The 24,835-nt window shown below is 63.5% G+C and overlaps 4 protein-coding genes across 5 annotated transcripts; 1 reads left to right on the forward strand and 3 right to left on the reverse strand.

Moving 5' to 3' along the window:
• Positions 1 to 1,666: 1,666 nt before the first annotated feature.
• SELENOH (selenoprotein H) lies at positions 1,667 to 2,951 on the reverse strand. Of its 2 annotated transcripts, none has more exons than XM_058830016.1 (5): positions 2,813 to 2,951; positions 2,322 to 2,566; positions 2,101 to 2,246; positions 1,915 to 2,028; positions 1,667 to 1,845 (listed from the first exon to the last, which is right to left on the reverse strand). In XM_058830016.1, the coding sequence occupies exons 2-4, from the start codon at positions 2,471 to 2,473 to the stop codon at positions 1,928 to 1,930; spliced, it is 399 nt and encodes a 132-aa protein (XP_058685999.1). In that variant the 5' UTR covers positions 2,474 to 2,566; positions 2,813 to 2,951; the 3' UTR covers positions 1,667 to 1,845; positions 1,915 to 1,927. The 2 variants fall into 2 exon arrangements, with proteins under 2 accessions (XP_058685999.1, XP_058686001.1); XM_058830018.1 differs by having other exon boundaries at positions 2,322 to 2,536; positions 2,813 to 2,919.
• A 72-nt stretch (positions 2,952 to 3,023) lies between these two features.
• Positions 3,024 to 5,300, reverse strand: TMX2 (thioredoxin related transmembrane protein 2). Its single transcript, XM_058830002.1, has 8 exons — positions 5,060 to 5,300; positions 4,563 to 4,623; positions 4,291 to 4,404; positions 4,081 to 4,157; positions 3,900 to 4,006; positions 3,747 to 3,812; positions 3,509 to 3,638; positions 3,024 to 3,410 (listed from the first exon to the last, which is right to left on the reverse strand). The coding sequence occupies exons 1-8, from the start codon at positions 5,246 to 5,248 to the stop codon at positions 3,270 to 3,272; spliced, it is 885 nt and encodes a 294-aa protein (XP_058685985.1). The 5' UTR covers positions 5,249 to 5,300; the 3' UTR covers positions 3,024 to 3,269.
• A 130-nt stretch (positions 5,301 to 5,430) lies between these two features.
• MED19 (mediator complex subunit 19) lies at positions 5,431 to 7,666 on the forward strand. Its single transcript, XM_058830014.1, has 5 exons — positions 5,431 to 5,679; positions 6,030 to 6,286; positions 6,360 to 6,456; positions 6,538 to 6,632; positions 6,762 to 7,666. The coding sequence occupies exons 1-5, from the start codon at positions 5,481 to 5,483 to the stop codon at positions 6,822 to 6,824; spliced, it is 711 nt and encodes a 236-aa protein (XP_058685997.1). The 5' UTR covers positions 5,431 to 5,480; the 3' UTR covers positions 6,825 to 7,666.
• A 423-nt stretch (positions 7,667 to 8,089) lies between these two features.
• ZDHHC5 (zinc finger DHHC-type palmitoyltransferase 5) lies at positions 8,090 to 24,744 on the reverse strand. The gene is made up of 12 exons (XM_058829989.1): positions 24,605 to 24,744; positions 18,336 to 19,598; positions 12,975 to 13,096; positions 12,462 to 12,619; positions 12,205 to 12,377; positions 12,003 to 12,105; positions 11,555 to 11,646; positions 11,341 to 11,473; positions 10,799 to 10,922; positions 9,967 to 10,079; positions 8,942 to 9,822; positions 8,090 to 8,640 (listed from the first exon to the last, which is right to left on the reverse strand). Exons 2-12 carry the CDS (start codon positions 18,437 to 18,439, stop codon positions 8,475 to 8,477), a joined length of 2,169 nt encoding a protein of 722 aa, XP_058685972.1. The 5' UTR covers positions 18,440 to 19,598; positions 24,605 to 24,744; the 3' UTR covers positions 8,090 to 8,474.
• Between the last annotated feature and the right edge of the window lie 91 nt (positions 24,745 to 24,835).

A 24,835-nucleotide genomic window follows, 5' to 3' on the forward strand; every position in this document is an offset into this window, starting at 1 on the left:
TTCCGTTGCGCGGGCCCGGGACGCAGCCCCGGGGAGCTTCGGCGGTGGCCCGCGCCCCGCTCGGCAGGTAGGCGGCAGGCCCGGGGCGGGCGGCGGGGACCGGGCCGGGGGCGCCTCAGGCTGCGGCGGCCTCACAGCCCTCGCTGTGGCGCCCCCTGGCGGACGCGCGGAAGCCGGGGCGGCAGGGCCGGAGCAGGGCCATGCGGACACCGGAACAGTGCGGGGACAGTGCGGGGACAGCGTGGGGACAGTGCGGGGACAGTGCACGGACAGCGTGGGGACAGTGCGGGGACAGCGCGGGGACAGCGTGGGGACAGTGCGGGGACAGTGCAGGGACAGCGCGGGCTGTCCAGCGGCGCTGCCGGGCCGGGCACGGGCAAACGGGGCTCTGCACACATCGATCCCGCCTCAGCCCGGCCCCCAACCGTTTGGGACAGCCCGAAGAGGACAGGCAGGCGCTGGTCCCCGAGTCCCCAGCACGACGCTGTCTGTCCCTGCAGGACGCCCATGGGTTCTCCCACAGCCGCCCCGCAGCTGCTGTACCGCAGCACTCGCCTGCTGCGCACGGCCTTCCAGCACCTCCACCAGCAGCAGCAGCGAGCCGACGTCTTCTGCGATGTGGTCCTGTGGGCTGAAGGTGAGCGGGCAGCATTGTCGAGGGAGGGGTCAGCGCACCTGGGGAGCTGCGGGGAGGGTCTCTGTAACCTCCTAGGAAGGACTGGGGTGAGCAGGAGGGGCTGCAGGGCAGTGACAGCCACTGTTGCTTTGCAGGTGAGGCAGTGGTGGCCCACTGCAGTGTTCTCTCCGTCTGCAGCCCCTTCTTCATGGAGCAGCTAGGCCGGGAGCTGCCGCCCCAGGGTTGCAGGGTGGTGCTGAAGCTGGCGGGGCTGAAGATTGGGGTGCTGCGCAAGCTGGTGCGCTTCTTCTACACTGCCGAGCTGGAGGTCACGCAAGAGGAGGTGCACGAGGTGCTGGCAGCCGCCCGCCGCCTCCGTGTGACTGAGCTCGAGTCACTGCAGCTCTGGGGAGGACGCCTGGTGAGACTGGGACCCCAGCGGCAGCTCGACCGCTCCTGCCTGCATTCCACTCAGGAAGCCTCCACCATGGTGGCACCTGACACAGCTGAGTCTGGCAGTGCCAGCTCTCAGGTGCCCCCCCAGAGGCAGCCACACTCTCTGGGGCACACACAGCCCAGCCCCATCGGGCGGATGAGGCTGCGGAAGGTGGAGAGCTGGGGGTGCTGGGAGGTGGTGCAGGAGGTGCAGCCTCCCCCAGTGCCTCCGGCAGTGCTGCTGGGTGATGTGGGGGTGACAGAAGCACAGCCCCCCCAGAATATGGATACACAGGAGCAGGCAAGCAAGTGCTGTCTGCCCCAGCAGCCCCCCAGTGATGGGATGCAGCAGCATGGAGACTCCCCTGTGTCCCAACAGGGCTGCCAGCAGGCAGTACCCTCAGGGACCCCTGGAGGTGACACTGAGGAGGAGGAGGTGGATGTGGGGACAGGGGAGCTGTTCCTACCCCCTGGCACAGTCTGCCTCTGGCCCTGTCCCTCGTCTGAGTCAGAAGAGGAGGTGGATGTCCTCACCTAGGGGGTCTTGCTCTCCCTGTCACCCCACCAATGCCTGCACCCCTTGGGCTGTGTGTTCTTGGAATAAAGGGCTGGAGCTGTGCTGTGGAGTGCTAAACTTTATTGGAGACTGGGGGAACAACAGGTTGTGGAGGGAGCCAGGGGTCTGGCAGTGACAGAGCTGCAGCATCAGGAACGGGACTGGGGCTGGCAGGTGCCCCCCACTTGGTCCCGCCTCTTCATGGACGCTCGTGCCACATGCGCTGGTCCTGGCTTGGCTGTGAAGAGAGGGAAGTTGGTCCCTGTTGGTCCCATCCCTGTCCCATCCCAGTCCCATCCCCGCTCACCTGGCCAATGCCTCTACGCCAAGCTGCTTTTCAAGGCTTCCACTATGGTCTCCGGCTGGGGGAACTTCAGCTTGCGGGGAGGCCCCTTCCCGATACCGCTCCACAGCTCCACGGCTGCAAAGATAAGGGGGATTAGGGGATCAGGGGTGCCGGGGAGGCCCCGCCGCCCCCCAGCCCAGCACTTACTGCTGCCGTCCTCCTTCACCAAGGACACCTCGAAGCTGTTCCTGCGCGGCGGCCGGGGGTTGATGTCCACGGGGAGGTGGGCCATGGCCCCGCGCAGGGCCGTGCTCACCGCCGCCGCGTTGCGCCCGAACACACGTCAGCTCTTGCTGTGGGGACACGGCGGTCAGCGACCCGGGGGACACCGGGGACCTCACACCGCCCCCGGCACCTCGGCTGCTCACCAGTGCTCGATGACGACACGGGGGCCGATGTCCCCGGGGCTGCCCTCGTCTTTGGCCTGGGCCCGCGCCCGCTTCTGCGGGGCTTCCGCTGTCTCCGGTGCCTCGGCCGCCGGCGGCTGCTGGGCTCCGCGCTTCCTCCCGCGGGGAGCCATCCTGGGAGAGCCGAGGCGGTGGGGCCTACGCCGGAGCAGGAAAGGGGCTCCAGGAATGCCGCTCTGGGGTGAGAAGGGATCTCAGGTACTGCGCTGTCAGGGAAGTGACAGGTGGGTCCCTATGGGGACACTGCTGTGGGAGAGGGCCGGGAAGGGCCAGTCCCCGGCGATGCGCCACTGGGGGAAATGAGGGTTTCCGCTGGGATGCTGCTGTGGAGGGCGGGAATCGGCTCCCCAGGGATCCCGCCACGGTGTGAGGCTGGGGAGAGTAGAGAAAGCGAAGCCCTGGGGAAGGGAGGGGACACACGCGGGATCTGGAGAGGCCGCGCCGCCTCCTACCTGCCGCTGGCCACGTGCCGGTGGCGCGCTCCTCCGGGGGGCGGGGCCGGAAGGGGCGGGGCCGAAAGGGGCACCGGAGCCGCCCCGGCGCGCTCTGGTCCCGCCCGCGCCGCCCCAGCCAATCAGAGCGCGGGGGCTGCTCAGAGCCCCGCCCCCACACGCGGGCCGGGACCGGGACCGGGACCGGGACCGGGACCGGGGACACGGACACGGACACGGGACACAGGCACGGCACGGACCGTTTATTGTCAGCGATGGATGAGAGCGAACGTTAACCGAAGCGGGGCCCCTCCTACCGCCCTGCCCGCACGGGGCCGGGGGGCACCGCTGCTTTCCCGGGGCTCAGCCGGGACAAGTCCCCACAGAGAGCGGCTCCGGGCAGGGCCGGGCGGGCTCGCGGGGCCGGTGCCACCAGGGTGATGGTGACATAGTGATGGGCGACAGTACAGGGCAGCTTCTACTTGTCCTTCTTGGTCTCCTCCTGAGGCGCAGCCGCTGGCACAGCTAGGGGCTCCTCAGGCCCCTCCTCCCGCGGCTTCGACTGCTTCTTGGCCTTCTGGTAGAGCTCGTTAAGGTTGAACTCCCGGATCACGTTCTCCTGTGGCCAAGACATAGCATCAGCAGGACGTCGTGCTCCCCCCTTCTTCCCAGGCACGGGCTGGGCAGGGGAACAGAAGGCTGGAGGGTCCCACCCACCTCAGAGAAGGTCCAGGACACAGCCCGGCCCTTCTTGTCGATCTGCGGTCGCCGCATGATCTCTGTCCCACCCTGGAAGAGGATGAGGGTGGGCAGCTGCTTGGTGAGAGGTGAGGTGCTGACCTTGTACCTGTGTCAGGACAAGCCAACAGTGACCTTCAGGCAGCCTGAGCAGGCTGGAGGGTCACAGGGACCGCCCCAGAGTGGGCCCTGCTTGCCCAGGCTGTGTTCCCCACACCTGGTACTGACGTCCGTGTACCGGCCAACATCCACCTTCCCAAACTGGAGTCCTGAGCAGTTGTACCTGGGCAGGATGGGGACACATGGCTGTAAGGGATACAGAGGACCACGGGCCCCATCACCCACCAAGATCCCAGTGCGTGCCACTCACTTGAGAGAGAGGTCGGCGAAGATGGGGGCAAAGGACTGGCACTCACTGGACCAGTTGGCAAAGAACTCAACAATCCACGTCACCCGCTTGTCCCTCTCCAGCTCCTCCTGCCACAGGGGCATGGGCTTAGGGGGGGTGGGCAGAGCTCCCCCAAAACCCCCAGGGCTTGGGAGATACTCACATCGATGGTCTTGTCACTGAAGTACTTGATGTATTCAGGGCCCATGTAAAGGGGTGGCTTGCAGGTCATCAGGAACACTGCAATGACAGCACCCTGAGCCTCCCAGTGCCAGGAGGGCCAGGCTGGGCCTGGACAGAGCTCCTCCACCCCAGAGCAGCGAGGGGGAGCCAGGGCAAGATGAATCTAGGGCAGGAAGACATCCAGGCTCACCTATGCAGAGCGTGAGGTAGAGCAGCCCCATGCGGATGTCGAGGCGGAAGAACAGGATGGCATTGGCCACTTTGCTGAACATGAAGATGTTGCCGATGTGCTGCTCCACGGTGACTGCAATGCAGAGACAGCAATAAGGGATAGGACAGATTCCCCCAGAAGGTTGGGGGTAACTTCAGGGAGGGCTGGATCTGGTCCTCCAGATGCCACCCCCACTCTTCTTGGAGGAGGCCCCATAAGTAGCCCCAGCCTCCCATATCCCCCTGACTCACTGGAGCGCCGGTTCTTCATCATGACAATGGCACTGAGGAACATGAGGATCTCCACCTCCCTCTGGCACAGAGAAGTGACAGCATGAGCTGCAAGTGCTCAGGACACCTTGGAGCCACGCCTGGCCTGGCCTTGCACAGGGACCTGTGGCCATGCCAGGCCCTACTGGCCCCAAGGCCCTGCCAGAGTCCAGAAACCCCATCCCTCCCGAGGGAGAACAGCGAGCCGTCCCACGGCGATGGGCTCAACCAGTGCCTGGGGGGATGTCTCGGCTGTAGGGGGACATCGCAGAGCAACGCCAGGGCATCTCCTCCCTCAGCCGGGCTGGGGTGCTGTGTGAGCAGGAGGGAACCAGGCCAGGGCCGCGGTGCGGGAACAGGCCCGGGGACAGGCCGGGGGTGCGGGGACAGGCCCGGGAACAGGCCGGGGATGCGGGAACAGGCCCGGGGACAGGCCGGGGGTGCGGGAACAGGCCCGGGGACAGGCCGCGCCGCCTCACCCAGTCAAAGTCACAAGGGTTGCCATCCTCCCGCTGCGAGGGCAGCCCACGGCAGAGCGGCGGGACCTTGCGCACGAGCAGGAATGCGGCGGCGAGCAGCGCAGAGAGCGGGTAGTAGGGCCGGGCGAGCCACCGGCAGAGCCCGGGCAGCGCCCACAGCAGTGCCAGCAGCGGCGCCACCACCGCCATCTTCCCTCCGCCCCGCCCACTGCCGTGGGGGTGGAGCCTCCCCGCTCCGACCAATGGCGAGCGCCGAGGCGGGCGCTCCCCTGACCCGCGGGCCAATGAGAGGACAGAGAGAAGCGGCCAATCAGAAGGCTGGGACGAGCCTCCCTTAGCAACGGGGGGCAGGGGCGGGGTGCAGGGGCGGTGCTCGGCCAATGGCGGGGCGGGGCGGCCCCGCGCGGGGCACGCCGGGAATATGGAGAACTTCTCGGCGCTGTTCGGCGCGGCGGAGCCGCCGCCCGCTGCCGCCGCCGCGCTCGGATTCGGGCCCGCCAAGGCGCCGGGCTCCGCTGCCGCACCGCCGCCCGCCGCCTCGGCCGCCGCGCCGCCGCCGGGCGAGGACGCGGCCCGCAAGGCCGCCGCCGGCCCCTTCTACCTGCTGCGGGAGCTGCCAGGTGCGAGCGGTCCGCGGGGCGGGGCGGGTGCCGCGCTCGGCCAATCAGCGTGGCGGAACGCGGCCGCGGGGGGAACTGACGGCGCCACCAGCCAATGAGGCTGCGGGGGTGGGGTCACGCAACGGGCGATCCGGCGGGGAACTGGGTGGCGGGGGGTCCCCGGGGCCGAAGGTCCCGGTGCTGGGGAGGTGCAGGAGGTCCCGGGGCCTGGGCACGGCTGGGGAGAGGGCCCGAGGATCCCGGTGCAGGGGGGTGCAGGGGGGTCACGGAACCTAGGCGCGGCTGCAGAGAGAGGCCTGGGGTGTCGTCGGGGCGTTTCCCCCTGCCCATATTCCCCCGCGGCCGCACAGGCACTACAGAACTTACGGGCAGCACCAACCTGATCACACACTATAACCTGGAGCACGCCTACAACAAGTTCTGCGGGAAGAAGGTGAAGGAGAAGCTCAGCAACTTCCTCCCCGACCTGCCCGGCATGATCGACCTGCCCGGCTCCCACGACAGCAGCAGCCTGCGCTCGCTCATCGAGAAGCCGCCCATCTGTGGCAGCTCCTTCACCCCGCTCACGGGTGCCATGCTGACCGGCTTCCGCCTGCACGCCGGCCCGGTGAGCCCCGGGGCCCGGAGCCTGGGGGGTGGGAGGGGCCCGGCCTGGCCTGACCAGCCCCGTTTCTCCACAGCTGCCCGAGCAGTGCCGGCTGATGCATATCCAGCCGCCTAAGAAGAAGAATAAGCACAAGCACAAACAGAGCCGCACGCAGGACCCCGTCCCCCCAGGTAAGGGCTGCTGCAGCCACCCCCCTCCTCCCCTTCAACACCAGCAGAGCATCAGCTCATCCAATGCTTGCATTTCTCCAGAAACCCCCTCGGACTCCGACCACAAGAAGAAAAAGAAGAAAAAAGAGGAGGATCCGGAGCGGAAGAGGAAGAAGAAAGAGAAGAAGAAAAAGAAGGTGAGTGGCAAGGCTGGGGTTCAGTGCCCAGCCCGTGGACCCCTGAAGGGCTCTGTGAGCAGCCAGCTCCAAGGGGCTGCTGCCCAGCAGCTCTCACATGTTCTGTCTCTGTCTATCCTGCCTCTGCAGAATCGGCACAGCCCGGAGCACCCGGGAGTGGGCAGCTCCCAGGCCAGCAGCAGCTTACGGTGAGGCCACGCCGGCAACGCCCTGGGGATCCCCCGGCCCATGGGAACAGCCCCAGCTGACCCCAGGGACTCTGGGGCTGGCCTGGCCCCCTGGCTAAGAGGACACCCCTGCAGCACCCCAGGACCAGGGGCACGGACTCTGTGGGTGCTGACCTCGGGCTTTTGTACCTGAAGAACCTGAAGCATCAAAGCCTCTTTTAGTTACTTTTTAAAGTCTGCTCTGAGGAGGGGCTGGTGGCCATGGCTGCTGTGACCCTCAGCTGTCATGGAGGAGCCCAAACCAAGGTGTCCCTGGAGCACGCGGGGTGCCCTCCTCCGGATCCCAAACCTCACCAGCACCCACAACACCTTCCCTGGAACTGCTTTTCCCATGCCTGGAAAATTCTTACCTTCTGTGGGAGCAGAGTTTGCCTCAAGGCGATGCCTCCCCAAAACTGGGCCAGGCTCAGCTCTCACCAGACCCCCTTCTCTCTCTCTCTCTCTCTCGGGATCGGGGGGAAGGCCGAGACCGTGAGGATCAGGAGCCCTGGAGGGGCTGCTCCATCCCTGGACACCAAACAAAGCACACGCACGGCCCTGGGGTGGCTCATTAAATATCCTTTTATTCCTCATTTTTAAAATGGCTGATAATAATAAAAAACCCTGTCGTGGCTGTGCGGGGCCACTGGAGCTATTGCTGTAGAGAAAGAGTCCGGTACTGCCGGCAGGGCTTTGGGGACGGGGAGCACGGGGCTCCTTGGCTGCGCTTTTTTGGCATGTGATGAGAAAATATTGCTTTCCGGGGATGCACCTGCCTCTTCCCCGAGTGAGCGGAAATAAAAACACCCCTGCGACAGCGAGAAACCTCCTCGGAATCATTAACAGAAATAAAAAAAGGCAACAAAACCAACAACCCCCCGACCACAGCCCCTGGGGAAAGAGAACAAAGAGCAAAAACTGCGGGTGGGGGATGCTGGGGCCTCTGCGCCAGCTCAGGCTGGGGATGTGGGGGTGCTGCCCCCACCCTGCCTACTTCCCCAGGCCCCCTTGAGGGGGCTGGAGGCTGCAGACACCACAGATCTGGGAGGGGAGTGTCCAAGGATGGGTACCTGGTACCCCATGGCCCCCTTCAGGGGGGAACAGTGACACCCAGCACCTACCACAGCTCCTTCCATGAGTGCAGGAGGCGGCCCCACGTCCCTCCTTTGGGGACAGGGACAAAGTGCGGGGGACCCAGGCCCTGAGCAGGGTAGTTTCTTCCTCTCTCTGGGCAAGATATATAATTTCTGCTTCTTTTTTTTTTTTTTTTTTTTTTTAATATTTATATTTATATATATAGATATTTATATATACACACACCTGGTAACTCGGAAAGAGAAAAAAAATAGAATCCGTAACAATAATAATAATAAAAAAAAGTATTCTGGTTTAAAAACAATCCGTTCCTACCACGCCAGGCGAGCGGGTGATTGCACAAGGCCCACAAGTGGCTGGTGCAGCCGAGGCAGTGCTGGGGCTGCAGCCCCCCTGAGCCCTCCCCAAGCCCCCCGTGGGTGTGTGCCAGCCCCCATGGCCTGGGGGGCAGAGGGAGGAGCAGAGGGGGCCCTGCCCGGCTCTCACAGGAGTCCACAAGCCTCTGGCCGCCGCTGGGGAGGAGGGGAGGGAGCTCTGCCCCTCATACCGAGATCTCGTAGGTGGTGCCCCCCACACCCGAGACTTTTTTGACACCTCCGCGGGTGGGGCTGCTGAGGGGCACCGGCCCCGGGCCCGGCGGGGCTGAGCCCAGGCTCTTGGGCTGCCCATTGGACTTGCTGTAGGCTGTTCTCATCTGCACCTCGTCCCTGCAGGAAGGAAGCACAGACATGGGATCAGGAGAGGGGACAGGTCACTGGCACCCAGCATTGCCACAGCCCTGCCTTCCCCAGGGACCAGCACCCACTCCAGATTCTGAGGAGCCCATCGGGTGACTGAGAAGGTATGGGAGGCACCAGCTGTGTTCTGGGAAGAGCTGGAAGATTTCCCTTGCTCTTCCCAGCATCTCTCCCCAGGGTGAGGTGTTCTACTGCTCCAGTGGCTTGGAGGGACTCTGGGTGAGGGTCCCCCCACAGGCCACAGATGCCCCAGTGCCATCACAGTACTCACTTTGGTGCCAGTAAGGGCTGCAAGGCCACCTCCTCGATCTCGGGGCCGCCGGCCTGAGAGGCTGTTTTTTGGCTGCTGTAAGACACGGATTTGCCGAGGTGGGGGGTGGCAGGCTGGTCGGGGGAGCCCAGCGAGCGCACCCGCAGTGCCTGGGGGGGCTCGGGCTTGCCAAAGCGGGGCAGGGCTGGGCGGGTGAGCGGGTTCTTGCCCAGGGGCGAGCGCTTCGAATCGTCCGAGGAGGAGCTGGTGCGGGGGGCGTTGCTGGAGCCCGGCGTTGACTGGATGCCCGAGTCCGCCAGCCCCGCGTCCTCCTCCCGGCCCGGGGCCGGCGGCTGCTGCAGCAGCTTCTCTCGCTCCTGGATGGAGGCCACGATGTGGCGGGAGAGATTGTCATAGCGCACGGGCGAGGGCTCGCGCGGCACCGCGTGCTTGGGGGAGGCAGCGCTGGCGAAGCGGCCGTGCAGGTCGGTCTCTCGCTGCTGAGCGATGCGGGCCGACAGGAAGGGCGAGGTGTAGCCCACCGGCGGCTCGGGCTCCGGGCCCGCCTGCACCGACTCGAAGTCGGGGCTGTCGGAGGGCGTGAGCAGGCTGTCGTACGAGAGGCTGCCATTGCGCGTCTGGTTCACCAGGCTCTTGTAGGAGGTGGAGGTGGTGCCCTCCGAGCGGATGGACTGCAGGTGGCCCGTCTCAAAGCCTGTGCCCTGGGCCGACTTGAGGCTGGAGGAGCGGGAGCCACTGGAGAGAGGGTCAAAGTGGAAGCTCTTGCCAAAGGTGGGCGAGCGGAAGCTCTCAGGTTCCAGGCTCGGCTCCGAGCGGTAGCTGGGCTTGTGGCCGCTGTCACAGATGGAGTTGGGCTCCTTCAGGCTGTTCACTCGGCTCAGCTGCGGGGCAGAGAGGTAGAAGTTACTCACAGAATGACCATGGGGCCCCTGTGGAACTCCCAATGCACACCCTAAACCCTTCCCAAACTGGGAATGGGGCAGCATCCCCTCGGGGCTGGTCCTTCACGCCAGACTCAGTCTTACCTTGGCGCTGGTGGAGTGGGGCAGGGCCGCCGAGCTGCTGCTGCTGCTGTAACCGGGCCGGTACTTGTACATGGTGGGAGTCGGGGGGCTGTCCTTGCCTAGCAAGCTGCTGTCTGCGCCGGGAGAGAGGGGCACGCTCAGGGCGGCTGCGGGCATGGAACGCGCTGCCCTCCCTGCCCGAGAACCGAGCCTGGGGCGGATGGACTGGGGGCAGGGACGGGCTGGAGGGGAGGTGCACCGGGGTGGGAGAGACAGACTGGGAGGAAGGGTTGTCCCCACAGCCACATGTGTGAGGCTGGCACTTCCGTGCTCCTGAGGCAGCCCTGGCTGGGTGACACCCTGGGGGTGCACGGCACAGGGGTGTCAGGGCGCTCAATGGGACACACACACCCCACAGCGGGCAGCAGGGCTGGGCAGCAGACCCCAGGCAGGGCCGGGAGAGCTGCGGGGTCTCCAGCTGCTGCAAAAAGCAGCTGCCACAGGCTCTGCCCATCACATCCCACCTCTGGCCAGGCCCACACGATGCCAGCCCCAGACGCTCTGTGCCGCTGAGCCAGGCCCGCCACCACTTCGCCTCCTCCGTCCTGGCAGTGCGGTGGCTGCAAGGCACAGCTCCTGGTGGCTCCAGACAGCGCCATGCTGGCTCGGCCTCCGGCAGAGCAGAGCTGACTGTGAGCATCCCGCAGGCTTCTCCAAGTGCAAGGGGCCACATACACCGGCCCAGGAATGCTGATGTGCTCCAGGTCTGCCCTACGGCCCTGCTTCCTGGCCTGCCTGGTGCAGCCCTGGGCTCCCCTCCCAGAGGCTGCCAGGGCTCTGGTGCCCTCCTTACCCTCAGTGGTGGCCAGGGTTAAGTGTGTCCTCAGGCCCGTGTAGCGGCTGAGGTCGGGCTTAGGTGGGGGTGGCGGTTCGGCGTCAGCAGACTGGCTCTCCGTCACCTCCAGGCTCCCCTTGGACTGCAGAGACAAAGCGCAGGTGGGGTCAGGAGGGGCCGAGGCCTCAGCCCCCCAGGGCTGGCAGCGCATGGACAGCGGCGCTGGGGGCTCCCGCTGCCTCCCAGGCCATCCGACAGAGCAGGGGCGGCACGTGCCCCGGGTGAGTGCTGGAAGTGCCAAGGAGGGGGAACCTTCACAGGGTGCTGTGTGGGGAAGGATGGGACCAGTAAGGGCAATGAAGGGGGCAAAGCCTCATGTGGTCACTGCCACATGGGAGGGGGACAGTTCCCATCCCACAGGGACATAGAACAAGACGACATGGAGGGGGACAGGGAACGTGACCAGGCTCACTCGGTTCTCTACTCACGGATGCAGGCTTGCACCCCTGGGCTCTGTGGAGGGCCCCAGCGCAGACAGCGCTGGTCCCCACCTTCCTCACCTTTGTCCTTTTCAGCTCTGTCTGGATACCATTGTCCATGATCTTGACAGTGATCTGACCGTCTGACACCTCAGGCCGCAGGAACGGGGGTCTCACCAGCACAGTCTGCTCGGCCTTTGGGCGCCCGAGGTACCTGGAGAGGGGGTGGGAGGAAGGTCATATCCTGGAGCCTGGATTGGAGCAGTTTTTCCAGGGATGCAGAGGCTGGGCTCACCTGGGGGCTGGGGAGCTGCAGAGGACCCGGCTGACATTCTTACAGCAACCGTTGGTGAAGGGGTTGACACCCCCGCGGAACTTGCCTGTCACCTGCAGGATAAAGGAGTGTCACAGCCAGCCACGCCAACTCCCTCAGGACAACCTCCCAGCACAGAGATCCTGCGAGATCCTGCTCCTTTTCCTAGTCCCTGTTTCAGTACTCGGCAACCACTGAGAGGGTATTCACCTCCTGGGCCCCAGAAGTGCCTGCCTAGTTCCATCCTCTGACTGCACCCCAGTGGATGCAGCTGCCCCTCAGTCATCCTGTGCTCTACCTCCCCAGCTCACAGGCCTCCCCCAGATTTAATCCAGCTCCTCCACAACCATCCTCTCCCGGGAATCCCCAAAATGTATCCGTAGGTGGCCTGGCCAGGCTGGCAGACACCCCCATAGTCCCCTGGACGTACCTGTTCGTTGGTAGTGCGGCCCCTGGCCACGAGCACCACGTGGAAGCCCGTCAGGCCAGCGACGGGAATGAAGAAGAGCCCGGCCACACACATCACCACCATCCTGCCACAGCCAGCTAAGGAGCAGCCACAGCCCCGCTCGGCACCGCACCACCCCCAGACCCCACCACCCCCTGCCCACTCCCACTGCCCAGGAGGATACGTGACAGCCATGCGGACACCGGAGAGCTCCTCCACCTGATACAGGACGTAGAGCAGCCCGAAGCCGAAGACGCCCATGATGTGCGTGGTGAGCGACAGCAGGAAGAGGAAGAAGTAGCGGTAGTTGCGCCGCCCGATGCAGTTGTTGACCCAGGGGCAGTGGTGGTCGAACTCCTGCCGGGGAAGGGGCACGGTGAGGGGGTGCTCGCGGGGCTCCCTGCCCCAGGGGGGCTGGCAGAAGCCCTGGCAGCTCCTCACCTCCACGCAGTTGTCGCAGACGCTGCAGTGGGAGCAGCGCGGCGGGCGGTAGAAGCGGCAGGTCGCGCACCACTTCATGCGCACCTGGATGCCCTTGATCTCCACCGTCTTGTACAGCGGGGCCCGGAAATCGTCCTCCTTGTCCTCGTCCTCCTCAGCTGACGGGAACACCCCGGCATGGCGTCAGGGCCCAACCAGCCCCTGCCCATCCCAGCTGAAGGCTCCCAGCATCACCTTCCTGTCACCTGGCACAGGGACAGCCAGGACCCGCAAACACAGGCCGGGGGGTGCTCTCCCAGGCCCTGCCCCAGAATCCTGACACAGCCTGAGCCCCAGGGACCCAACATGGGGTGCTGAACCCAGAGCTGCCATCCCTGTAGTGCTTGTCACTGCCTGATCCCACTGGGCAGGGCAAGGAAGGCTCCTCACCAGCCTTTTGGAACCCAGAAATTCCCCTTTACCTCCAAGGAAGGGTGCAAGGGGGCAGCTCTTCCCAGCCAGAGCCAGACTCACCTCGAGGGAATATGCCTGGGTCCATGAAGGTGGCCATGCTGAAGTTGGCCAGCACGAAGAGGAAGACGACGGCATTGTAGGCAGGGATGACTGGGGACACGTAAAGACTGAGCCCCGGGCACCTGCGGGCACAGCGGCTGTGAGACCCTCGGAGCCCTCACTTGTGTCACTCCCACTGCCTCCCACTCTCCTGCGGCTCCCAGCAGTGCATCCCACACCCAAACTGGAGCCACTTCTACAGCACAGCCTGACCCTGGCCTGGGGAGCACATGGGGTCACAGCAGAACGTGCTCCAGGCATCCATCAGGAAGCAAAATTCCCCTTTGGGAGGACCACACTGGAGGGTCCCACAGAGCAGTGGTGCTGGGAACAGGGAAAACCAGGCTGATGACATGGGGGGCACCCAGGGAACCCGCCAGAAAGCACCTGGACGTCATCCTCCCCGTGCCCCACCAGCTGCTTGGGGGCAGAGGGGACCCTGTGAGGGGACATGAAACCAGCACCAGCTCCGGTGCCTCCAGAGCCACTCATGTTCCTCACATCCCAGAGACAGCTCCAGCAGGACATGGGGACCCCAGCCAGCACCCAGCTCTTCCAAGAGGCCCGTGGGAGCGCAGTGAGGGAATCACCCTGCTCCCTCTTGCCCCAGCAGGCGGGCACGGGACATCGGGCTTCCCCCTTGCAGGCGCCAGTGTAATTCCCTAATCTGCTTTGCTGTTGGGATTTAATCCCACAGATCTAGGGCAGCATCTGTCCCTCTCTTCCCCCACCAGGCTAAGTGCCGATGGATTTAGGTGGCCGGAGCAGCGTGAGGCTGGGTGGGCAGGGCGACATATGGTGCCAGCGCCGTAATCCCGCACAGGTTGGGGTGAAGGGGCAGGCGCTGGCCCTGTCCCCTCCTCCACCACCACCCACGGCGATGGGTCCCGTTGCTGAGGCTGCCTCGGGAGCCATGGCAAGGCTCCAGCTGGGAATGAGCCCTTGGTGCAGGGCTCTGTCCCAGTTCAGGGCCCTGAGGAGGGCAGGGGGGCACCCCAAAGTGAGGAGCAGCAGCTGTGCCATGGGGGACTACCCCGGGCAGGGCAGGAGAAGTGGGCACACCCTTCTGGCACACACCTGGCAGCACAGAGGGTGAGGCAGGCAGGGCACTCCCAGCACCAAGCACCGCTCCGTACCCCAGGGGGGCTGGGTACCTCATCAATGGGACCTGCCCTCACAGGCCAAGGCTGAGGTTGTTCCCATCCAGGCACAGGGATGACAGCAGTCAGGAAGACTTTTGGCTGCAGGACATCCCTGGCAAGGAGCACAGCATGGCCAAGCCACTCAGCATACTCCTTCCTCCTCCTCTCCTCTGACCCCTCCAGGCCCCACACACCACAGCAAGCTTCTCCTGCAAACCACCTTCCCCACACCTCTTCCCCCCAGTTCCTGAGGAGCCGCTCTGCTAGGCACCTTGGGCGCTGCCTCCCTGCCCTGTATCAGGCTGGCATCTCCCAGGGTAGCATCTCCTGGCCCAGCCCCCCGAGCTCTGCCCCGGGCTGGGGAGCGGCTCCTCCAGCGGCACCGGCCATGCCGGCCCTGCCACCTCCACTGGAAGCCAGCCAGGAGGATTCTCCGCAGCTGTGACGGGCTGGAGAGGAGTTCTTCTCTCCAGTCTGTGCCCCAAAACCCTTGGAGAGCAGTGCTGGAGGCACAGGACCTACGTGACAGTGCCTGGCCACAACCCAAGCAAGAGAAGAATCACAGAGTCATGGAATCACAGAACTCTTCAGATTGGAAAAGCCCTCCAAGATTAATGATTCCAAATACTTCCCCAGGACTGTCAGAACCACCACTGAACCGTGTCCCCAAGTGCCACAACCACATGTTTTTTGGTGACTTCATCACTGCCCTGGGCTGAACAACTCCTTCCATGAGGAAATTCTCCCAAACATCCAAACTAAACCTCTCCTGGTGCCACCTGAGGCCATTTCCTCTTGTCCCATCACTTGTTCCTTGGGAGAAGAGCCCAACCTCACCTGGCCACACCCTCCTGTCAGGGGTTGTAGAGAGTGAGGATACACCAGAACCAAGGACCCCATGTCCCTGAGCTGAACTCCTACTCCACTTGGGAGAAGCCTCCCTGGCTCTGGTCTCTGCTGGACAGAGAGGGTCAGGGGGCTCATAGGAGCCCTAAAAGTAGGAAACGCCCTTCCAGAAACCCTGTGGAAGGAGCTCCTCTTTCCAGGAAGAGAAATCCCAGCCCAAACCTTTGCTTGAAAGAGATGGAGGGGAGCCAGGAAGACCTATGGTCGGGCATTCATCCCACACAGGGAACAGCCAACAGCTGGGCTGAGCCAAGCACACTGCCTGGGTCCTGAGACAGAGCCCAGGGAGAAAGGGAAGGATCCAGCTGCCTCAGAAAGCTCTGGGGCAGGCAGAGAGGGAAGGACCAGAGGAAGAGAACACCTCTGTGCTGTCCTGACAGCCAGCCCTTCCTGGAGTGACACAGAGCTCCAGGGGCAGGATAGTGCCCAGCAGGTCCCTGGGCTCAGACACACTGACAAGACCCCTGGGATGGGATTCACGGGCCAGGGCAAGCACAACACCCTCCCCAGGGAACACCAGCTGCCTTCCTGGCTCCCTCACACCCAGGGACCCCTGTGCTGTGGGAGGGAGGGAGGTGGGAATCCCCACAGGGCAAGACCACCCGAAAGCATCTGGCATCGTGCTGGTGACCCTGAAGTCAGGGAGTTACCTCTTGGGACCATCCCCACCCATGGGAGGGATCAGGGTCCTCTGAAAGGAGCAAAGGTGCTGCCCATCCCTGAGGGAACTTCCTTATCAGGAGAGTGATGCGTTCCTGCCTTTTGCTCTCCTGAACGGAGAGTTTGGGGCTGTGGGCCCTGCCTCGACCCCGGGGCACACAGGGCAGGAGGAGCAGGAGCAGGAGGAAGGCTCCTCACCATCGCAGCCGGCCGCGCAGGTCCCGCAGCACCCGTTGGGTCCCCCTCAGGATCGGGATGCAACACGCTCATGGCCAGAGGAGCTGTTGGGACTTGTCCCTGGCAGCACATGAGAGGACCTGGGGAACCTCGGGCACTGTGAGTCACAGCGGGATGCAAGATGGGCTTTTTGCTACCAGTCATGCCTGGAGAAGCCTGTCCCTCCCTGCTGGTATCCCCTCCCCAAGTCCTCACTCCCTGCACTCTCCCAGGCACAGCCTTCCCTCCCTGCCTGTTCTCCAGCTCTCCAATGGCCTTGGCACAAACACAATCCCTGCTCACCATGACCCCCACACAAGCCTGGATCTGACTGGGAGCGGGCATGACGCTGTGTCCCAGTGGCACTGCCAGCCCCGGGGAGGGGACAGGGAGCCTGAGAGCCAAGTGCACCAGCAGCTGGGACCAGCCAGTGGGGAGATGGAGGAATGGACAAATGGACCCCAAGGGGGAATTTCCATCCTAAATCAGCACCTGTCTGAAAGCCCAGCAAGCCTGGGATCCCCACTCATCCCAGGGGGAGGCGGGAACATTCACCCTCCCTCCAGTGCAACCGACCTCATCTCCACAGCCATGTGCTCAGCAGCAGCTCCTAATTACACTAATCAATTAAAGAGAGTTCTTGGCCCAGAGATACAAATCCTGGATAGACCAAAAAGTGGATAGGCTGAAAGCAACACAACTGGAGCCTTAAGAGCCCTGCTGACCCCTGGCTGCTCCCTGCTTGGGGGAGGCCTCACAGAGCCAGCCCTCACAGCTTCCACTGCACTTCCCAAAGGATGAGCCTTAGGTTGGATGCTGACCAGGCGGGGAAGGGCTCACGCAGGAGGCAAACCTCGAGCACCACATCCCTGCCAACCTGCTCCAGCACCAGGCAGACGCTGTCCCAAGGAACCCATCCCACCGGGAGCCCCGTGTGAACGCTGTGCCGGGTTTAATGGGATGCTCTGAAGTAGGATAAACAACATTGCTGACCTGCAATTACAGCGACCTGCCCGGGTGTTCCTGCCCCGGCCAAACCTGCTCCACGGCGCCGGCTCCGGCGCTGCCTCTCACCACCCGCTGATAAGCAGCTGCTCCCGGCACTGCTCGCACCCATCGTGGCATGGGCTTGGGGTCCAGCTGGCCAGCTGTGCCAAAACAGAGCCAGCCTGTCCCCTAAGGTCACACACGGGGTGGCACACACAGCTTGGAGGGCACCGCCTGTTCCCTCTGCTTCTCCTTCATCCCCCTGGCACGGGAACAAGAGTCAGTGACTTCCACAGGCATCTGGCAGCCTGGAGCAGCCAAACCCCGAGCCTGGGAGCCTGGTGACCGCTCAGTGTCCCAGCAGGGGACGGCCACACGCTGCTGAGTGACACTGCCAGCTGCACCGGGCGCTGGACGGGGCGAACCAACCCCACTCCCCTCTTTGGTCGTCAAGTTCCCCTGTCCCTGCCCAGCAGCTGCCAAAGCCACGGTGACCTTCCCACCACCAATGGCTCCTTCCCAGGGAGTGGCAGCAGCCATGGCATTGGTCCCTTTGGCCTCCCACAGCTCCAGCTGATCCCTGTGACCCCAGCGAGTGGGAGAGGTTCTCCCTGAAGCAGAGGGTGCATGCCCTTCCTGCACCCTGCCAGGACCCCAAACACATCCCTGCTGAGACCCTGGGAATGCCCTGCAGGATTTGGTAGCCATTCCAGCTGCCGTGCTCCAGCTTTCCTGCCTGGCACACTGTGCCACGGTGCCAGCCTGGCTGAGCCACTCTCTGCCAGGCTCCCTCAGCACCCCGAGGTTCTGCTCCCCTGCCTGTCACCCCCCTGGGCACGTCACTGAGGCACGTGCCTCCGGGCAGGGAAGAGCAGCAGCCCAGGGATGTCACCACGCCTCTCTAGCACCCAGCACCATCTCCCAGCCCAGCAGGCCCCCCAAGGCCCCTGTGACCTGTTGGCCATTTCCCTGGGGCCCCCTCCAGGGGCATGGAACCCTCGTTGCCCCAGGGCAGGGGACAAAACACAGCCAGTGATCCACACAGGGGTCAGAGTTCTCCTCCCTGAACTTTCCTTTGTGGCTCGCAATCGATTATGAAACTAAAAATAACACGTGTCCTGCCCCAGCCCACCAATCCACCTCGCCTGGCTCCAAAGGAGAAAGTGATCCATGCGCTTTCTACCCACAGGTCACAAACCAGTTCCCAACCCAGCTGACCTGGAGCTGAGTGGTGCCTCACCAGGACAACCAGCACACAGCTTCCCCTGGAAAAACTCATGGAGTGAAATGGCTCCCGCTGTGGCTGCAGCACCCAGAGCCCAGTATCCTCCTTCCCTCTGGGAAGAAATCCCAGCCCCTCTCCCCTGTCCTCGCCGGCCCTCCCCGCTCTGGCCGAGCAGCTGGGACTCACGTGAAGGCGAAGAAGAGGGTGGTGGCTCCCACTAGGAAGATGGCAGCAGCGGAGACCGGGACGTACTTGCTGGGTTTGAATCTCTTTCCAGAGGCTGCTGGCATGTTGGAGCTGTGGTGGGGGGTCCGCCCCGCAGCATAGCCCAGGCCCCAGGGGACTCAGAGCAGGATGAGAAGGGGAGGGGGCCAGGGGCTGACCCCTACCCTGCCCCCACGCCTGCTCCTGGGGCGAGTTCCAACCGGGGTGGACAGTCCGGAGAAGGGTCTGGAGCAAGAGGCCCAGGAGAGGAGCCCACTCTAAGCTCTGCCTCGTGGGAGCTCACGGGCGCAGGGAAGGAAGGTTAAAAACATTAAAAATTCACAACAGAGAAGGGGATTTGGGTTTAGGACAACCGTTGGAGTGGGAATGCTGACGGCCCTTCTGAGCCTCAGTCCAGGCAGCAGCCCACAGGGAGCAGAACTCCAACAGGCAAGTTCTGAAGGGAGGGAATCCCCCAGGCTCAGGCAGGGCGCTTGCCTCCCGGCCAGCACCCCGAGAAGAGCACCGGATCAGCAAACTCCTTGCAAAAAAGCCACTCCAGGAGCCTCAGGGAAGCCACTGCTCCTTTTTAATCCGCCTCTGCTGTGCCACAGCCCCCGGTGCTGCACGGGAGGAGGGGGTGGTCTCCAAGCAATCCCAGCTTCCTCACGGAGCTGCCCTGCCTCCTCCTCCTCCTCTCACTGGAGGGGTCACGGAAACACTCTCCCTGATTTCACCGGGATCTGGGGCTGGCTGGCGGTGGCCGTTTAATTTTATTTATTTCTCTCTTGTCTGTTAAAGCCGAGGAACAGCTGGTGCAAGGTTGAGCTGTAAATCCTTTCTTTCGAGGGGGGCGGAGGGGAAGGTCTGGCAGACTGTGGGTTTTCCTACTTGCTCCTTTCTCCTGACCCCCCAGGCCCTTCCATGGGCTCAGTATCCATTTGGCGGTTGGGGAGCGACAGGAATTTCATTAAATCTTCTCTGCAGCAACCACTTCCCAGCAGGTGAATGGGAAGGGGGTGTTCAGGGAGCACCTTTACAACCCCAGCAGACACCAAAGGGTGGAAGTGGTGCCGAGCAGCTCTGTCTCACCCATGGCCCAGGTGGTGTGGCGGGAAATCTCAGTTTGTTCCAAACAGCTCCATTTTCCCCTCCCCCTTCTTTCTTCATTCATCCATCCATCCGTCTTTTAAAAAAAACTACATAAAACCATTAAAACTCGAGGTCTGGTGCGCCACAGCTCACCTGGAAAAAACAACAACAGAAATTAGCATGGCGAGAGAAGGGATGGAGCCGGCTCTCATTAGCCACAGCAGCCTGGCCACAGCGTCTCCCGTCCCAGCCCAGGGGCACTGGCTGCTGCAGGAACTCCAAGCCACCCCCTCCACCACCAAGAAACCCACCCCAAGCCCTGGAAGGACACCATGAACACCCTCCTGCAGCTCCAGCTCAAATCCCAGCACCAGTGAGTGCTGGCTCCCTGAGGCACAGAGGCTGAGCAGAGGCTCCAGGACTCAACATAAGGGTGGAGACCATAGGAGGAAAAAACATCCAGGAATCTCACCCCCTTCCCTGGAGGGTAGGAGACAGGAGAGGCCCATGGAAAACACCAATCCCATGATTGGAGGTGGCCTTTGCAACTCTGGATTCATCAGGAACTGTAGTGCCAGGAAAATGAGGAGTGAATTTGAAATGACGGAGCTCAGGGTTACCTGGGATATTGGGAAGAAATTCTTCCCTGTGAGGGTGCTCAGGCCCTGGTACAGAGTGCCCAGAGGAGCTGTGGATGCCACTTTCCTGGAAGTGTCCAGTGCCAGGCTGGATGGGGCCTGAAGCAACCTGTGAGAGTGGAAGGTGTCTCTGCCCATGGCCTGACCTCCCCCAAGCAGCCACAAGCCCATCATCCATCATATCCCACCAGTTCCTGCTGCTACAGCCAGCACTCCTCACCTTGTCATCGTCTGTCACCCACCCTCCCCTTGCTGCCTCACGGCGCTCCTCCAGGGCCAAGCGGAGCCTACAGCTCACTCCTTTCTCCCTTCCAGCTTTCTCTGCCTCCCCAGTTTCTCCTTCGGGGTGGGCAGGGAGCTCTCTAGCGCTGACTAAACGCGGGTGAAGGTTGGGAGAGCTGCAGCACCCAATTAAAGGCAGGTTTAATGACAAGGATGTGTTACCACCAAGTGGGTTCAGCCCCAGCTCACAGAGTCAGCCACCCCAGCTGACTCACCCAGGAACGGCTCCCACCACTCGGCCTCTGCAGGACAAAGCTCAACTTCCCACCCCAAGGCTTCCCTGCCCTTGGGAGTGAGAGGAAACGTGGGGCCAATGCTCTGCCCAGCCAGGAACGTGCAGGTTTCACCTGGCAGCAGCTCCTGAGTGGAGCAGATTGAACAATGACACCAGGGAAAGCTGTTTTCCGTAGCAGGGACAGAGTTCCCTGGAGAGCAGCAGTTTCCCAGCCCCGCTCTGCCTATTCGGGGAAGAGCCCAACACCCCACAGAGCCGAGCCCAACAGCAGTTCCAGGGATGGGCTATCGGAAGTCCAGGCCTGACATCACGGCTGATTGCTTTAGCAGGAGCAATCTGCTCCCAGAGCACCCGGCCCTTTGAACGCTCCGCCATGGAGGCACGGCCACACCTCGGGTTCAAACAGACGCTGCCAGGCAGAAGGAGCTGTTCCCTGATAATTCCTCCTCCGGAGATCCCCACCCTGCCCTTGCAGGGAGCCATGGGCATGCGTCTTGTGGCCCTGCTCTGCCCCAGCCCTTCCAGCCAGAGATCCAGGTGCTCCAGCCCTTCCAAAGGTGATCCCTTTGGAGCTGTGCGTGCCAGAGTCAGCTCCCCATCAAATCAGGTACCCATGGGACAGACCCATGAGCAGGGGAGAGCCCCAGTGCTGTCATTAGTGACATCCCAGCGAGAAGCGATGCAAATGCATCCCTGCTCCAGCCACCTGTGCCCAGGATAACTCCACAACTCATCAAAGAGGAGGCTGCTGAGCCCATCCCGGCTCCCAGAGCCACCACACTGCTCCCAGGAATGCCTTCCCGATCCCCCTGACATGCTGAGACCCTGCAGGACTCCCCAGCCCCAGCCCTGCTGCAGAAGCCCAGGCAGAAGCTGTCAAAGTGCAGCACAGTGTGACAGCATCTCTGCTCTGCAATCCTTAAGGGGTCCAGGAGAAACACAAGGAAAATCCACCCCAAATTCCCACAGATTGCACTAATTCAGGTCCAAATTCTCCCAAACACACATATTCTTTCCAAGCCATGCCCTTTCCCAGCCCTACAACCTCCCTACCTCTGGTCAACCAACCCTTTCCCTCCACTTTTGCCCCAAGTCCTTGGTCTCTCTGGCCACTTTGCCCCCATCCAGAAAAGCCACTCAGACTTCCCTACTCCAAAGAGTCCCCAACTCATCTTGCTTACCTGTGGCCTACACAGGCTCTGCTCTTGCCTCCCGTTCCTTTCCCTCTGCCAATTCCAGCCCAGCAACTCCTCCTCTCCTGCTGCTCCTCCAGACTTGCCCTGCTCCTTCCTCCCCCAGCGCCTGTGTCACTGCTCACTCCCCCTTCCCTCTCCCTCAGAAATTCCACCTGCTTTTTCCATCCCAGCACCTCCTTTTCGGAGCACTTTGCCAGTTCCACTCTGCTCAGCCACCTCCGGAGCAGTCATCTCCACTCTCCAGGGCTTCCCCTCCACTCATAGAGGGGAGCTGCTTCTGTTTCCTTCATCTCCATTTCTGGGCATTTCTTTTAATTCCAAATTCTCTCCCTTGGGATATGTGCAAGCACGATTGCTGTCACCTTCCATTTCTTTGAGCCTGAATCTTCTTTTCCTGGGTCAAGGCCCTGTAAAGCCTCACTGTTTTCCTCCTTTTACTCCCCTCCCAGTCCCGTGCTCCTCTTTCCCACCCCACTCTGCTCATCTGCTCCAGCCCCTCTGCAGCCTTTCCACATGCGGCAGGGCGTTCCATGGCTTGTCCCTTCTGGAGCATGAGGCCCACCCCACCTCCACTGGGATGGGGACACACGTGTCTCCAGCACCCAACATTCCCTCCTCCCTCTCTTCAGCTCCTCACTCTGCTCCTGCCCAGGAAGGAGGAAATGCACCTCGGCATCAACCACACGGCTCCTGCCACTCCTGGGATCCACGGCACAGGCAGGACAGAGTTCCCTCCCTGTTACCGGCTCCCAAACCTGCGTCACTCGCCGGGATCCGCAGCTCCCGACCTGCCCCGATCCAGCCGAGTTCCCATGGCACAGGGCAAACACACAAACAATTCCTTCCACGTGAGGCAACTCCCAGAGAGGGCAGATCCCGGGCTGCACGATGTGCTCTACCTGTTCCCACTTTGTTTTGATCAGCTGCATCCCACAGCTCCATAAAGCCATGCCAGAGCTCGCTGCCTGGCACTGTGAGTGAGGGGCATCCACGGAACAAGGAACTTCCTCCTTCCTCTGCAGCTCCCTCTTCTCACCCTGTCCTTGCACAACCAGCTAACACTTCGCACTCCAAAATCCATCAGACAAAGTGCAGACTTTCCCAAACTTGGCACTGTGGCCAGAGCAATGCCAGCATGAGATCCCCACTGGTCACTGCCCTCTCAGGAGCACCTGCCCAAACAGGGCAGTCTGGGGACATTTCCCTGCTCTTAATTCCAAAGGAGGATGCACAGCAACGTATGTTTGGCTGCCCCTTGGTTCCAGGTGCATCCTGCACACCTGCCCTTCTCCCAGGTGGATGTACAGAAGGATCAACACAGAACATGGAGAAATATTCCACTGAAGACAGCCAGAAGGCTGCAATCACTCCGTGCTTATCTCCTGCCTGGGGCTTACACCGCTCCCATCCTCCTTCCCCAGCCCATCCCACTGGTTTACACGGGATTAGCCCCATTTTATGGGCAAAGCAGGAGGAACAATGCCTCATCCATTGAGGCCGCGTCCCAACGGGCCCTACAGTGAGCAAGCACAGCACCAGCCTCTTGTCACTGTTAGGAGACACCGGGCACAGCGACAGGTGGGAATGTCCCCAGACAGGCCCCTGACAGGGGAGTTCAAGGTCTCCCCTTGGACCCACCCAATCACCACCCTCTCAATTCCCAGATGGGGCTCCTGGCCTCGGGAACCAACAGGAATAAACGCCTGCTAAAGCAGCAACTGGGCCCGGCAGAGGGATGGTGGTAACTGGATTAAGCTCAGAAAGAGGCTCCAAAATAACTCTGGCTTTGATCGAGACAAGGCTCTGGTTGGACTTTATGTGCCCCAAAAACCCGAGCAGACCCTACACAGAGAACCCTGCTTCCCTAATGCCCAAATCCAGCTCTGTGCCGGGGCGGGAGCCGGCAGATCCGGGGGAACCACTTCCCAGAGCCACGGGGAGCACAAGGACAGCCGATCTCCTCCCGACTCGGCGCGGTCAGGGGGGTGGAAGCCCGGGGCCGGGGACCTGCACAGCTCAGGTGTTTGGGAATCTGGGAATTCTGAGGAGAGGCCAGGCCGGACCCCTGCCAGTGCCCCCCAAAGCCGGGAGCAGGGGCCGGGCCGTGAGGAGAGGCCGCGTTGTAAGCAGGGGTCCTCCTTCGGCCGCGGCACAGAGGCCGAGCTCCGGTGCCCCACAACAGCGCGGTGACGGCGTTCCCGGGGGCACTGGGGACGGGCCGGCTGCGGGACGGCGCACTCGTCCCCCGGGCGCTCCCTGCGGCAGCTCCGGCCGCTCCCCGGCCCCGGGCGCTTTCCAGCCGCGGGGACGAGCCCCGCTCCGGGGCGCTCACCCCGCATCCGTGCGCAGGGGCGGCCCCAGCCCGCGGGGCACCGCTCCCCGCCAGCCCCGCACCGCCGCTCCCGCAGCCCCCAGCCCGGCTCACCGCGGCACGGGAGAAGGTCCCGGTGCCGGCGGGGCAGCGGGCACGGCAGCCGGGGCAGGAGGAAGCGGCGCTGCCGTGCAGAGGCACCGCGGCCATCGGGCAGGCGGCGGTGCGGAACGGCGGAGCGGGGCCGCGGCCAGAGGGGCGGGCCGGGCAGGGGTCGGTGCCCGCTGGGGCGCCGGGCGGGAGGATCCGCAGGGCGGTCGGGGGACACTGGGGCGCAGCCCGAGCCGCGCGCGGGGGGAGCCGCGGGGGCAGCGGCGAGGCGGGGGCGGTCGCGGCCGGGCCCCGGCGAGGAGCGCGAGGGACCGGCGGGCCGGGGAGGCGGCGGCGGTGCCGGAGCGGCGGGGTCCCGACGGGGTCGCGCGGCCCACGTGACTCACCGGCAGGAGGCCGCGCGCGGCGGCGGCTCCGGGCACCGACGGCGGCGGCTGCGGCGGGCGGGACGTCACGCGCGCGCGTGCGCACCGCGCCCCCCCCGCGCGCCTCCATTGGCCGCATCCCGCAGGCCCGCCCCGGGAGCGGCGATGCGCATGCGCAAGGCCGCGGAGCGGGCGTGCGCGCTCCCGCCGGGGGGGCGGGGCCACAGCCGGAGCCTCGGCGCGTGCGCTGGA

The sequence above is a fragment of the Poecile atricapillus genome, chromosome 1 (assembly GCF_030490865.1).
Source record: "Poecile atricapillus isolate bPoeAtr1 chromosome 1, bPoeAtr1.hap1, whole genome shotgun sequence".
NCBI classification, from domain to species: Eukaryota; Metazoa; Chordata; class Aves; order Passeriformes; family Paridae; genus Poecile; species Poecile atricapillus.